This window comes from Dasypus novemcinctus, chromosome 19, assembly GCF_030445035.2.
Source record: "Dasypus novemcinctus isolate mDasNov1 chromosome 19, mDasNov1.1.hap2, whole genome shotgun sequence".
NCBI classification, from domain to species: Eukaryota; Metazoa; Chordata; class Mammalia; order Cingulata; family Dasypodidae; genus Dasypus; species Dasypus novemcinctus.
In genome coordinates this window covers 3,376,902-3,391,943 of record NC_080691.1, presented here as the reverse complement: position 1 = coordinate 3,391,943, position 15,042 = coordinate 3,376,902, and the positions used below count along the sequence as shown (strand labels likewise).

Here is a 15,042-nt window from a genome sequence, read left to right as displayed (position 1 = left end):
ATTTTTTTCATTTTGTTTTGTTTTATTTTTTGGTAGCTATTTTCAATATTGGTACATCAGCTGTAGCAAATATAACATGACCATGTAAAAAGATGATTGCTATGGAAGTAGGAAAAAGGTTTGATGTTCAATATATGGAAGTCCCCTATAGTGCATATGTGACATTAATGGGATCTAAAACTTTTTTGAAGATAAAATTTAAAAATTTAAAAATTTAAAAAGAGTTAGGGGTTTTGATGTTGGAGTTTGATGCTGAAGTCTTAAGCTGGAGCCCCGGTAAGTAAGCACACAGTGGAAAGAGAAGCATTCCCCAGGAAAAGAAGAACCCTGAGTCCAGAGAGAAGTAAGCCCTGGGAAGAAAGGAACCCTGATCCTGGACAGAAGCAAGACCTGGGAAGAGAGGAACCCAGGAAGCCTGAACCCTGCAGATGTCAGCAGCCATCTTGCTCCAACACATGAAAACAGACTTTGGTGAGGGAAGTAAATTATGCTCGATGGCCTAGTGCCTGTAAATTCCTACTCCAAATAAATACCCTTTTAAAAAGCCAACACACATGATATTTTGCATCAGTGCCCCTTTGGATGACTAATACAGGCCCTATCATCTATATAATCCTACCTGATCCTGAGGCTATACACATGTACTTAGGAGAACTGAAAGTGCGCAGCAAAGGAAACATCACAGCAGATACAAAAATGTCACGGAACTTTCCTTTTATTTATTTTTTAACTAGGACATCTTAAAATAAGATTTAATCCACATTCAAACATTTCTTGCAAAGTAGTGTTGATGGGTGAACAAAATATTTTCAAATGTAAATATATTGCTTTAATATTACATTTTAATCTGAGATAACATTTGTCAGGACATAAAATGGAAATAGAAGTTCAAGAAAAAATGGGAACACACATTTCTGTTTGATTATGAAAAGTCAATTTGTGTATTTTTAAACAAAGAGTGATGTGAACTCAGTATATATTTAGATGATAGTGATTCAATTAAATGATATAGAACTCTTATTTTAAAAACTGCAGTAAATGCAGTGTATTAGATATATCATTTGGAGCTATGGAAAATTATGAGAAAAATGTTAAGAAGTCAAGTTAAAAATGTGCCAGGGTTATATAACTTTTAAAATGTCTTTTGTAAGTAGAGAAGCAAAATTTTTGGAAATCATTTATATAGCTTATGAAGGATAATTGCCTCCAATTGTCTCCAAGATAAAGTTTCTTGAACTATTCTAAACTTTTCTCATAAAATTTCAGGTCCTTGTACTTGCCTGAGTCAATGGGGGATGTAGAGTGACAGATATCATTCTAGACTCATTAATACTATATTAGTTTTCCAGGGATGCTTTAAGACTACCATATCCAGGCTGGCTTAAGCAATAGGAATATGCTATCTTAGTTTTGGAGGATAGAGTACTAAACCAGGCCATCTTTCCTCTAAAGTCTGCAGTGTTCTGGTGGTGGCTTGTTGGTAATCTTTGCTTCAATTACATGGTGTAATTACTTATGTCTCCTCCTATTCTTTTTTTTTTAAGATTTATTTATCTCCCCTTCCCTCCTCCCAGTTGTCTGTTCTCTGTGTCTATTTGCTGTGTGTTCTTCTTTATCTGCTTCTGTTGTTGTCAGTGGCACGGGAATCTGTGTTTCTCTCTGTTGCATCATCTTGTTGTGTCAGCTCTCCATGCAGCATCATTGCTGGGAAGGCTGCACTTTCTTTTGTGCTGAGTGGCTCATCTTATGGGGTGCACTCCTTGTGTGTGGGGCTCCCCTACATGGGGACACCCATGTGGCACAGCACTCCTTGCATGCATCAGCACTGCACATGGGCCACCCTACACGGGTCAAGGAGGCCCAGGGTTTGAACTGCAGAACTCCCATATTGTAGATGGATGCCCTAACCACTGGGCCAAGTCTGCTTCCCTCTCCTATTCTTTCTAATACTACTGTGTGGTAGTATTAAGATCAAGAAGATAAAGATGATCACTTTCAGTATCTGTTATAACTAACTCTAATAAAAAAGAACTCTCTTTCCTGTATAATCTTTTCATTCTTGGATATCTAAGACTTCTTTTTTTTCTTGGTTTTATTTTTTTCACACTTTTCTATTAAAAGTTAATAGATCACAAAGAATTTATATTAAACATTAAAAAACATAAAAAACATGAGCTTCCCATATACCCCACTCCCCAACCCATCATTTTTGTAAACTGTAATTTTTGAAGATATAAACATCACAAAAAAGTTACATTAAAAAATGAGGTTCCTGTATACCACCCACCACTCCATCCCATTCCTCTCACACCAACAAACTCTTCCATCATTGTGGCACACTCTGCAGTCAGCAAACACATTTTTGAGCACTGCTGCACAGCATGGATAATAGTTTACCCTGTGGTTCACACTCTCCCCCACTACATTCAGTGGGTTATGGCAGAATATATAAAGTCCAGCATCTGACCCTGCAATATCACTTCGGGAAACTCAGGGTCCCCAAAATGTTCCCACATCACATCTTTTCTTCCCTCTTCCTGCCCTCAGCAACTACTGTGGCCACTTTCTCCACCTCAATGCTACAATTTATTCTATTACTAGTCACAATAGTTTTATAGTAGAATATCAGTGTGTCCACTCTAATCCATATTTTATTCCTCCATTCTGTGGATCCTGAGATGGTGATGTCCACTCCACCTTTAGATCAAGAGGGGGTTTAGGTTCCACATGGATGATAGATGCAATTCCTCTGCATGCAGTAGTTGGCACTCTTGATTCCCTGGTGTGGTGGTTAACCATCTTCACCTCCCTGTTAGCAGACCTGGGTAAATCCAATGAACCAGAGAGTAGGAGTCACAACTCTACTGAGGTTCAGGGCCCAGCTGGCACATGGGCAGTCCAGAGATTCAAGTTCCCTGAGTATGCACCATCCCTAGTGCCAACAACAGATTCAGTAGAAGTGACAGAAGAGGCATGTCATAGGAAGGTCACATCTGAGTCCAGCTCCATCACACTCAGGAGCACAAATTCCAAAGTAGGGCCCTCTGACATGCCTCAAAACTCCAAATCCATCTGACATGACCATATACCCTGTGGCTCTCCATAGCCTTCAGGAGAACCAGCACTTAGGGTTGTATCAACTTTGGCTCTCTCTGGGATCCTGCTGAGGTGTGCATAAGCGTGACCCCTCTGATGACTTCCTGACTCTTTCTGAAAGACTCTTAGCCATACAAACTAGTTTGTCTTTGCCATTTCCCCCTTTTATTCAAAGTCAAGGAGCAGTTTTTAATACTTTATTCAGGATGTAGCCTGAGATATTCTGCTGATCTGAGTTGACCCTTTTATTCAAGGTCCCTTTTCTAGTTGTATCACCAGTTAGAGATTGGTAGTAATCTCAGGGAACTTTCAATAATCTTCTTCCCATGTGGACTGATGAGCAAATGATTGAATCCTTAGTGGTCCACAGTGGTTAAAAACAACCTCTGCACATTTATTGGCTGATGGTTAATTCACATAGAAAGAGGTGCAAACCACAGGAAGACAGCAAGAATTATGTAATATAAGCTATATAAAATATATTACATATTTGTGTGTTTATGCATATATATGCACACACATATATCAAGAACAGACATATATTCCTGTATAGTACAGGAGAGAGAGAAACTACAGATTTCGTCCAAGCAAGACCAAAGTAAAAATATGAATAAAAAAATTAGCAACATCAGCAGTAAGCACCATAACAATTGAAAATAAGAACCCAAACATGGTAAAATATTTTAAGTCATCCAGAATGATCAGTTTTCAGAAAATGAAAGTGTTTCATACACAGGGGGAAATGGAGTGAAGAGGATTGGTCAAGAACTATCTCCAGAAGTCTTGCAAATGAAGATATCAAACAGCTATTATAAGTGTTCCAAGAACTAAAAAAGATCATATTTAATGAATGAAAAGGCAGTATGGCTACAATGAAGCAAGAAAAGGAATTTCTAAGAGATAAAAATTATTTTAAAAAGAAATTTTAGTGTTGGTGGAACAGTAACTCATGAAAAATTCTGTAGAGTAATGCAACAAGTTAATTCAAGATGGCAAAAGAATGAATCTTGAACTAATAAAATCCATTCTTCAGAACCCAACTAAAAATTAATGAGGGAAAATTAAGAGAATGTCAGTCATCTGTGAGAAACATCAAATACACCAACTTCCATGTAATTGAACTCCTAGAAGGAGAGAAGGGGAAGAAAAATATTTGAAGAAATAAAGATCAACAATGACCTAAATTTAATGATAAACAATATTCATATCTAGGAAGTTAAAAACAAACTCTGCTAGGATATATACAAAGAGATCCACACATCACAGAGAAACTACGAAAAATACAAGGACCCATACAAGGAACAAATGTCTAGAAGAGAGGTGTGAACTCTAAGTTTCAGTGTCCTCAGCTCAGCCTATATCAAACCAACAATGGCTCATTTACAAAGCAGGAATTAAAAATATTCTGTAAGGCATTTCACTTGTGGCTGCAGCCAGATAATCACAGCAAGGAAGACATTATTTCTCAATTGCTCCTGGAACAGTTTATGATGAATGGATACTGCAAAAACTGGTCCACTTTGAGAGGGAACTGCAATTCAAGAAGAATCCTGGAGAAACTAATGGAAGATCTGACCAATGATTATATGAGGTCACCTGATTTTGTTCATGTCCACATGCAGGAACAGGAAGCCCACTTCTCAGATAATATGACCTTAAGTACTCATCTCATGGGGAAAAATGTCAGCAGGAATACCAAGAGGAGTGAGTATGAGGACACCCTTCCATGGTACCCAAAATATTCCACTTCAAAAAGAACAAGCAGAGGAATATCAACAGTTCTGTGATGTTCCAATGAAGTAAATGATAGTATTACTAATTGAGTCAATCAATTACCTACCCTGGTTATTATTCAGGAAGATAATATTCCTAAGCCTGAAGAGGGATGTGGAAGTTGGGAGAACCTGCATAACTCCAGAAGAGCAGAGCTTGGCTCCTCCGTATCCCAGAAAGGATCCCTAAGAGGACCTTCTCAAGATGTCCCAGTGGAGGTAGAACCACAGTTTCTTCTCAGGATAGATCTAGCCAGCTCTAAGCCTGTCCCTACCAACCAAAGCAATTACAGAACATCTAGACATGGAATAAACCAAGAAAGTGTCCATAGTTCCCCCAAATCATACAAGTGTGAGAACTATACCAGGATCTTTAGGTACCAGTTCAGCTAGACACCTACCAGAGAAGACACAGGAATGGGAGACCATTTGTTTGTGCTGTGTCAGAAAGGTTTCTTCCAGACATCAGACCTCAATGTGCACCAGAAGATTCACAAAGTGGAGAAGCCCTTCGAGTGTGCACATGTGAAAAGCCCTTCAGCCAACAAACTTGTGTGCTCATGAGTATGAGAGAAGCCACTGCCAGTCTTCTACATATCACTGCCATGTGGGGACCCACAAGAAAATTAATTTCAAAACAGATTCTGCCACATCAAAAGTCTCTCCTGCTACTGTCTCCACACAAGATACATTTTAAAATTATACAGTATGCCTAATTATTCCTGCAAAATGTTAATTACTTTAGTAGGTAGATCATTTAAATATTGGTTACTTGGGTAGAACTGTTCTATCTTCTCCCTTCCTTTATTATGTGACATACTTACTCATAGTTTAATTCAGAAGAAAAAGAAAATTAAAATCAAGTATAATGAGAAAATAGTGAACAACAAGAGAAAAATGATGCATTACATAAAGTGGAGTATCAATAAAATTAATGGACAGTGGCCACAAAGCAGTGGAACGATATTGTCAAAGCACTGCAAGGAAAACACTGTCAAGTATGAATTCTATATCTAGCAAAATGAAAGTCAAATAAAGATAATCCAAGATAGACAAATACCAAATATTTAAGTTGTTGGCTTAAATAACAAGAATTATTGACTCACAATTTCAGAAACTAGCCATCGAAAATGAAGATGTCAGCAAGGCTGTGCTTTCTCAAGTCAGTCATTTAGGTGATAGCAGAGCTTTATCACATGATGATGTCTTATATCTATGCCTCTGACTTTCCCCTGCTGGTGTTTGCCAAAGTAACTCTGCTTATAAAGGATCCAGTAATAGGATTCTATTTACAATAGGTTCATATCCAAATTAAATGAGATTAAGAATAAGAACTTGGCATTTCTGGGAACAAATCATTTTAACTACCATACATGCCTTACAAGAAAACTGAAAGGAGGTACTCCAGACTGAAAAGAACTTACTCCATTGGGAAGCAATGAAGAGCACAAGAAATGATAAATATGTGAGTTAATATAAAAGCTTCTATAGGTATACATTTTATTTTGTATTTTAATTTATGAGAAGGAAAATTGTATAAATCAATAATTATTACATGGAGCATTTGTAACATATAAAAAATATATATCATAACAACCTAAAGAAAAGGGAAAAGAAATAGAGGTACTTTGGAGAAAAGTGTCTATATTTCTGGATTGATCTGAAGTAGAATGTATAAAATAAGCTGTATTCCAATCTTGCAATTAGAATCTAAAAGGAATAACTAAAAGAAATGCTAAAAGTAAACAAATCAATTTAAAGGGTACACTAATAAGTTATACAAAACAGAAGATTAAACAAGAGAGAAGACATAGAAAATAAATAACTACTAATATAGATTTATAATTCCAGAAATGCCAACAGCCCATTGAATGTGAATTGCCTAAACAGCCCAATATTAGAGATCATCAGATTGGATGAATTTACAAGATCTAACTATGTACTGTCTACAAGAGACCCATCTTAAATTAAAGACACAAATAGAGTGAAAATAAAATGATGGGAAAAGACATATTCAAGCAGAAACCAATAGAGAAATGGAGTAATTATATTAGTATTAGAGAAAATAGACTTTATAAGAAACATTACTAGAGACAATGATAGATATTTCATAACAAATGAATACATGAAGAAAATATAACTTTAAATATATGCACACTTAATATCTATGCCTCAAAATACCTAAAATAAAACCCTGACACCTACCTCAGAGATAGTAGAAAGAGGATGGGGCAAAGTTACTGTCTCATGATCTTCCCCAATTCAGTTCCTCATACTTTTTACTGCCAGTTCATAACATTCAGCCTGATTTTTTAAAGCAAGTTTTCTAATTTGGCTCATGTGGATCATTTTCTCCCTCTGAATGTCCAACCTATACTAGTTTTAGTATATACAGTTGATGTACAATGAATGTTTTTGCACTCAAAAATTAAATGAATGAATGGATGGTATCCCACACAGAAATAGAGAAGCAAGGAAGCACAGCATATTCTAGGACCTGTTATAAGTTGTTCCAAATGCCTTCAGTAGCATTTTCTAAACTGAACTACTAAGGATGTTAATGCGTTTTCAATGAAAAACAGGAGTTCAGTACTCAAAATTTACATTCTGTTCTTTTCATGGCTATTCTTAATGCCCATTACTGTGTTTAAACCAATTTCCCCACTTTCACAAATTAAAATTATTTGTTCAGAATTTTATTAGTAACTTGTGAATTTCTCCTCAGAACCTTTTTAGAATATCCTGACCTCTAGTGTAGCATAACTCTGATGAGATGGTAGGGGTGAGCCTGGAGAGATGAACTGTGGCCAGACCATGAGATTTTTGGTATGAAATGTTGAGGAATTTGGACTTTACTGTGGAGACTACATAAACCAGTGAAAGATTTTTAATAGGGTTGTTATATTTTTAATAGCATCAATATAGAGGATGAATTGGAGAACGTTCCATCAAGAGGCAGAGGAACTAGCAGAAATCTTGTGATAGAGAGCCAGGATACAAGTAATGAACACCTGGGATAAATCTATAGCAGGAAAAACAGGGAAGAGGAGGGAAATTAAGAAACTATTTAGGGAGTAGATTTGGCATATCATCACTAAGTGCATTAATGAATGAGAGAGGACATGTCAAGGAAATCTATCTTCTGGCTTAGAGCATTCGTAATGACTGCACCCTGACAGGGAAGAGGGGGAAAAACATTGTATGAAGAGCTTTAGTTTGAGGTGTCTATGAGAGTTCAACTGGAAATTCAGATGTGGGGCTGAGGAGACAGTTCTCACTAAATGTGAAGAGTTGGGTTCACTTGTATTTTGATTCAGTTGAATCCATAACTTGGAAGTGTTCACTCCAAATTGTATTAGAGTGAGGTGTATATGGGCAGGAGGTTGAAATTTTGGGCATCAACAGGAAAGGGATAAATGGTGGGAGACTACACTGAGAAGGAAGAAACCCAAGGGTAGGAAGGAAGTTGAAAAGGATGATATGGGTAAGCCAAGGTGGGAGTAGGGAAAAATATAATCAAACCTATAAATAATGAGAGAAATCAGGAAGAAATAATCAAGAAGATAAAGAGGAATGTGTCCATTACAATTAAGAACTTGAATGTAAATTGTCCTTAGAAGAGCAGTTTCAGTGGAGTAGTTTGCTGAAGTGTGACAAGGTCATAGTTGAATTGAAAATGAGTAAGTAGTGTCAAGTAATGACTGACTCATCTAAGAACCTTATCTCTGAGAGACTGAGGGAGTAGTACTTACAGTGGTGAAGGCCTTCAGCAGAGCAGATATTTCAGTTTCGGATGAGACATAAAGAGAGGGGAGAGCATGCTTATGTGCCAAGAGAAAGCCAGAGAGAGGGAGGGGAGACATCTGAAGGGATTGAGCAAGCTTGTTGGGGCAAGATGAGAAGCACCATAGTCAAGGCCAACTGAAATAGGCCTATTAATATTTGCTTATCCAAGTATATTGTTCATCAATTGGCATGTTTTGGATAGATTCACTAAGTTAAGCAGAAACATCTTACCCATTCCACTATTCCTTACCTTAGTAAGTTAGAACAATTAAGGGTTAACTTGCCCAGAAACATGCCATGTTCCTCCTGTTGCTTCTACCCTGCTCCCACCACTCTCCAGATTCCAAAGTCCCATGTGATCTGCTTTCTTCTCAGCTCTCCAACTGCATTCCCAACCAATTTTCCCTACTCTCTTCTGTTCCTTGAACTGTGGAACTTCTTTCCCCATTTAAAGCATTTGCCCTTCCAGTGACTGCTGCCATGAAAGCTTTTGCCTTAGCACTTTGAATGGCTGCCTCCTTCAAATTCTTCATAACTGAGCCTGAAGCTCACTTCATCTCCTCACATGAAAGGATATCTCTGTAACCACCTATACTTTATTAGTGATTGAGGTAAGATCACTGGGTAATGGTAATGGAGGAAGTTATTGTTTCAAACTGCTCTGCACAAACATGGTGGCATCTATCAACCTTTACTGGACAGAGGCAGAGGCAGTGGTGATTTAAAGAAGCAATAGTTCCCCAGGGTTGTGGGGGAGAGTAAACTGAAGTGCTGCATTTGTTGCCAGGCTAGAAAAGCTCAGCTTTAGGAAGGCACTCAAGTTTTGCTGTCCTTACTCTCCATCTCCACAAGACACATTGGAGCAAGCCTGCAACCCTTCATTAGTCCCTTAGGAAAGAACAACCTGGGAAATTCATCTCTGGGGTGACCTTCCTTCCAGAATTTACACTCTGCACAAAAGCAGCATGAGGCAATGAAATAAGTATAAAAAACTATAGAAGTGGAATAGTCTGAGACAAAGGCCTGCCCCTTCAAATACTCAGGAGAGGGCTGCCTATATACTAGGAAAAGAGCAGAATACCAAATTCCTGTAAATAGTGAAACTCCAAAACAACTAACAAAGACACAGGACAAGGTGGAGGCCCAGAAAGACAAGGAAAACCCTGTACAGTATATTTGTCTTGACAAGCCTTCCTGATAAGAGGGCCGAAGCCCAAGAAAATGTTTGTCATCTCACCAGCTGTTTACAAAATGAAAACAATCCATCCCAGGCATAAATGCAAGAATTGATATTTAAAATATTAACACATAGAATGTGCAAGAAAAACAACAAAATACAAAATGAGAAACAGGAAATGATCATCCACCCAAAGGGAAGCAAATAAAAATACAGAAAATTCCAATGAAGATGGAGATTGTGGACATAATGAACAAAGTATTTTAAAGAGAGGTCTTAAAAACTCTAAAGAGGGTGAATGAAAGTTCAGGTAAAGAACCAAAGTATATCAGAAAAACAATAAATGAGCAATATAAAAGTTTAAGTAAAGAGAAAAATGTAAACAACTTCAGTAGAAGTAACAAAATAATAGTACTGGATTTGAAGCCCACAATGCCTGGTATGAGAAATTTTCAGGAGGGTTTCAAGAGTACATTGGAGCTGGCAGTGATCTTGAATAAAAACATTTGAAGTGAGTTAGGCTGAGGAGGACAAAGAGAAAAGAAATATTGAAAGTGAAAACAGCCTAAAACTCCTACTCCATACCAATATATCTGGCTCTGCCAGATGGAGAAGATAAAAAGGGGCAGAAGGATATTTTAAAAAAAGGGGGGGGGGCATTCACAAACTTTTAAGAAGGTGTGATTATGCAAATCCAAGAGCTTGGTGATCACCAAATGGGATAACCATGAAAAAATATACTCCACCATATATGGATTACACTACCAAATGCAAAGGATGATGAGAGTTCTGAAAGCTGCAAGAGAAAAGGAATATTTTACATACAATTAGATTGAGAAGTGATTGATTTCTCACCAGAACTCAATGAAGGCAAGAGGGCAGAATGATGAAATAATCAAAGTTCTGAAGGAAAACAAATGCCAGACAAGAATTTACATAGTTAGCTGCTCTTTCAAAAATGACCCAGGTTTGATCCTTGGGGATCCTGGTATAGGCATGCCCACATGGTGAGCCAGGCCCATGCAGAAAGCCAGTGACCATGCAGTGACCCAAATGGTGTGTCAGTGCCTGCGTGGCAACCTATGCATTGAGCCAGTGCACAGTAAACCAGTGCCTGCATGGTGAGCCAGTGCTCATGTGGTGAGCAAGTGCCCACACAGTGAGCCATGCAGCAATATAATGATGCAACAAAAAAAGAGAGATGAAGGGGAGTCAAGGCAAGACAACAACAGAAACAAGGAACTGAGGAGGCACAAGTGACAGGGAAACTTTCTCCACATCAGAGTCTCCATGATCAAATCCCAATGCATCCCAGGGGAGAAAATGAGAAGCAAAAACACCACCAAAAAAATAGACACAGAAGAGCACACAGCAAATGGACACAGGCAGCAAAAAGAGCAGGGTGGAGGGGAGACAGGGGAGAAAAATATGAGGTAGAAATTAAGACATTCTCTGTTAAACAAAAGCTGAGGGAATTCATCACTATAGTCCTGCCTCACAAGCAATGGTAATGGGAGTTTTTCAGACTGAAATGAAAAGACACTAGGTAGTACTTCAAAACATCCTAAAGAAACAATGATCTGTAGTACAGGAAACCATTTGGATAACTGTAAATGCCAGCATTATTTTATTGTACTGTTTGGTATGTAATTCCACATCTTGCTTCCTACAAGCACCTAAATGCAAATGTAAAAAAGGTAGTGATAAATAAAGCCTTTGGTACATTCAATGCACAAATATATAAGTGATAACAAGTAAAAAATGGTGGGGGTTCAGAGGCTTATAGATTACATGCAAGCTATTGAAGTAGTATGGATGACTACAGGAACTACTGAAGAGATTAAAAACACTGTTTATTCACTATGTGAGTTCTTTGGTATGTTTAAAGGTGAAATCTATGGTTGAAGTCTCTTTCATACCCAAAACTATTATATTGTGAGTTTTTACATTTAAAGTAAGAATATTGACTGATTACTTTCTCAAATTTTTGGCATTCATAGGGATTCTCTCCAGTTTGAATAATCTCTTGTTGTCCAAGGTTAGAATAATTAATGTTTCCTCATATATAAACTATGATTTCTGTCAAGCATGAATTCTGTTTCCTGAGGGCAGAATGCAAAGTGAAAATTTTCCCACATAGACAATATTCTTAGGGTTTCTCTCCAGTGTGAATTCATATATGTTGTTGAAGACTACCACACTGACTGAAGGCTTTCCCACAAAGATGACATTCATAGGGTTTCTCTCCTATGTGAGTTCTCACATGTTGTTTTAGGTTATGTAGATGAATGAAGGCTTTCCCACATAGATGACATTCATGAGGTTTCTCTCCAGTGAGTTCTCACATGTTGTTGAAGATTAGCATATTGATGGAAGGCTTTCCCACAAAGATGACATTCATGGGGTTTCTCTCCAGTATGAGTTCTTTCATGTTGTTTTAGTTGACATAGTTGAATGAAGGCTTTTCCACAAAGTGAACATTCATGGGGTTTCTCTCCAGTGTGAGTTCTCTCATGATATTTAAAAGAATGATAACGACTATAGGTTTTCCCACACAGATGACATTCATGTGTTTTTTTTCCAATGTGAGTTCTCTCATGATATTTAAGGGAAGTATAATGACTATAGGTTTTCCCACACAGATGACATTCATGTGGTTTTTCTACAGTGTGACATCTCTCATGTTGTTTAAGGATAAATAATGTAGTGAAGGCTTCCCCACAGAGATGGCATTCATGGGGTTTCTCTCCAGTGTGAGTTCTCTCATGTTGTTGAAGATGGGAATGTTGACGGAAAGCTTTCTTGCATAGACGACATTCATGGGGTTTCTCTCCAGTGTGAGTTCTTTCATGATTTTTGAGGGAAGATGACTGAATGAAGGCTTTCCCACAAAGATGACATTCATGGGGTTTCTCTCCAGTGTGAGTTCTTTCATGTTTTTTGAGGGAAGATGACTGAATGAAGGATTTCCCACAAAGATGACATTCATGGGGTTTCTCTCCAGTGTGAGTTCTCTCATGGTATTTAAGGGAAGTATAATAACCATAGGTTTTCCCACACAGATGACATTTATATAGTTTTCTTCCAGTGTGACATCTCTCATGCTGTTTAAGGGAAGAGGATGTAGTGAAGGCTTTCCCACCTAGATGACCTTCATGGATTTTCTCTCCAATGGGAGTTACATTGTATTGCCTAAGGTCAGAGCATTGGATATAATTTTTATCACTTTGGTAGCATTGATATGATTTACTTGAATGGTGAAGATGCTTACGTTGTTTAACGTATGAATAGTCACTAAGGACTGCTGGAGGTGGTTTCCTGGAATAGGATTTCTTTGTTAAATGTATCAATGCATATTGGTTCACTATGGATGTGTGAGAGGAATCTTCTTGCAAAGAATTACATTTAAAGGAATTCTTTTGGGTGTGAGATCTGTGCTGTGGGGAATTAGATGAGAGACTGTAAAACTTTTGTCCATTTAAATGAATTCCTACATTTCCCTATATATGAAACCTAGACTAATCCACTAGTGGTAGTCTCCAATTAAAATATCTGCCATGTTGATTTCATGTAAAAGTATTCTAATCCATACACACAGATTTTCTCTGTTATAACACTCCAATTGCAGAGGTATCTGATCAATTTTGAGCTTCATGATGTTTCAAAGATTACATTCATAAAACCTGCTTATACAATTTGATTTTTATGTGAACTCAGGTTAGAGTTTGTGTTCAGGTTTTTATTGAAAATTCAAACCATCACAAATTTTAGCTGGATTAGCACTTAATTCTAACATTAATTTAAACTTCATGATTTACTGAATTCCTAATTATCCCATCCTTTGGTATCTATTAGTAACACTAGGGTATATAAAATTGAACTTACCAATGACATGGTTTTAGAAGTGTCTTTCTTACAGGTAGGTTGACTGAATATCATTTCTATCATTTCCCATGTTTTAAAGGCACACTGCCTCCCTGTAGTAATTGAAAAAAAGCCAGAATAAATTGTTAGAATAGTTTTAGGGGAAGAAAAATTTAGAAAGTTCCAAATATCCCTTTCAGTATGTTTCCCACATTCACAATTAGCTGGGAAAGAATATCAAAGTCATAAATAAGATAATTCTAGGACATAACAGACAGAAAGGATTTTGAGACATGCAATGTGAGAAAAAAGTTGGGACACTGGTGAGGTAAAAATGAGGAAAACAATCTTCCAAGAATAGGAACAGGACAAGGATTATTATGTGACAGTTTAATTACAATAACAAATGAATACCCTTTCCTAATGCCAAAGACACTCAATAAAGCTTAAGAAATGTATGGAACAAACACGTGACTAAAATTTCCCCAATATCTTTAGCTACATTTTAGAAATCATAACTCATATAAGGAAAACTGAAGAAATCATTATAGGCGGTGGACTTGGCCCAGTGGATAGGGCGTACGCCTGCCACATGGGAGGTCCGTGGTTCAAATCCTGGGCCTCCTTGACCTGTGTGCAGCTGGCCCATGTGCAGTGCTGATGCATGCAAGGAGTGCCAGGCCATGCAGGGGTGTCCCCTGCATAGGGGAGTCCCATGCGCAAGGACTGCACCCTGTAGGGAGAGCCACCCAGCGTGAAAGAAATTGCAGCCTGCCCAGGAATGGAACTGCAAACATGGAGAGCTGAAAGAAGATGACGCAAGAAATGGAAACACAGATTCCTGTACCACTGACAACAACAGAAGCACACAAAGCAGCAGCAGGAAATAGACACAGAGAACAGACAACTGGGGTGGGGGGGGAGAGAAATAAACAAATCTTTATGAAAAAATACCTAATAATAAAAAAAGAAATCATTACACACTTAAGGAATCCTGAAGTTAAAATACTCAAGCACATACTTTATCATGAGACCCCTCTTCTAAAGCAGAGGTCTTTACAGTTCAACTGGATTCTGGTACTGAAGAAAACCTATTAGTTCTCTCGACAATTCTTCCTGTTCCAACTGGGAAAGCACATCCCTTTTGCAGAACTGATAATCTGTTTGTATGAAAAAAGTTACCTGGATTTTGAGTTTTGATTGTAACAAATCATGATAATGATATACATCACAAGTTACCAAAGAATAGGGTAACCATTGAAAGTAAGCAATGCAACAATAACTTGAACTTAGATCATTGATGATATTTCAACAGAATCTGTAAATCTTGACCTTTTGCTCATTTCA

At 37.6% G+C, this 15,042-nt stretch overlaps 1 protein-coding gene and 1 pseudogene across 10 annotated transcripts in view; both read right to left on the bottom strand.

Annotated features, from left to right (window-relative positions):
- LOC101446355 (rho-associated protein kinase 2-like) overlaps positions 1 to 15,042 on the bottom strand; it is a 342,498-nt pseudogene that overhangs the window by 227,368 nt on the left and 100,088 nt on the right.
- LOC101444258 (zinc finger protein 596-like) overlaps positions 1 to 15,042 on the bottom strand; it is a 94,672-nt gene that overhangs the window by 50,852 nt on the left and 28,778 nt on the right. For 7 of the 10 annotated variants that reach the window (XR_011646456.1, XM_071209709.1, XM_071209708.1 and 4 more), the window contains one exon: positions 13,717 to 13,808. Coding sequence is in view for 8 of the 10 variants with exons in the window: in XM_071209709.1 (XP_071065810.1) it covers positions 13,717 to 13,808 (92 nt within the window). In the remaining 2 variants the exon portion in view is untranslated. Of the gene's footprint in view, positions 1 to 702; positions 2,822 to 12,061; positions 13,269 to 13,716; positions 13,809 to 15,042 lie in introns of those variants that run through there. The other 3 variants (XM_071209705.1, XM_071209706.1, XR_011646455.1) reach the window with 2 other exon arrangements.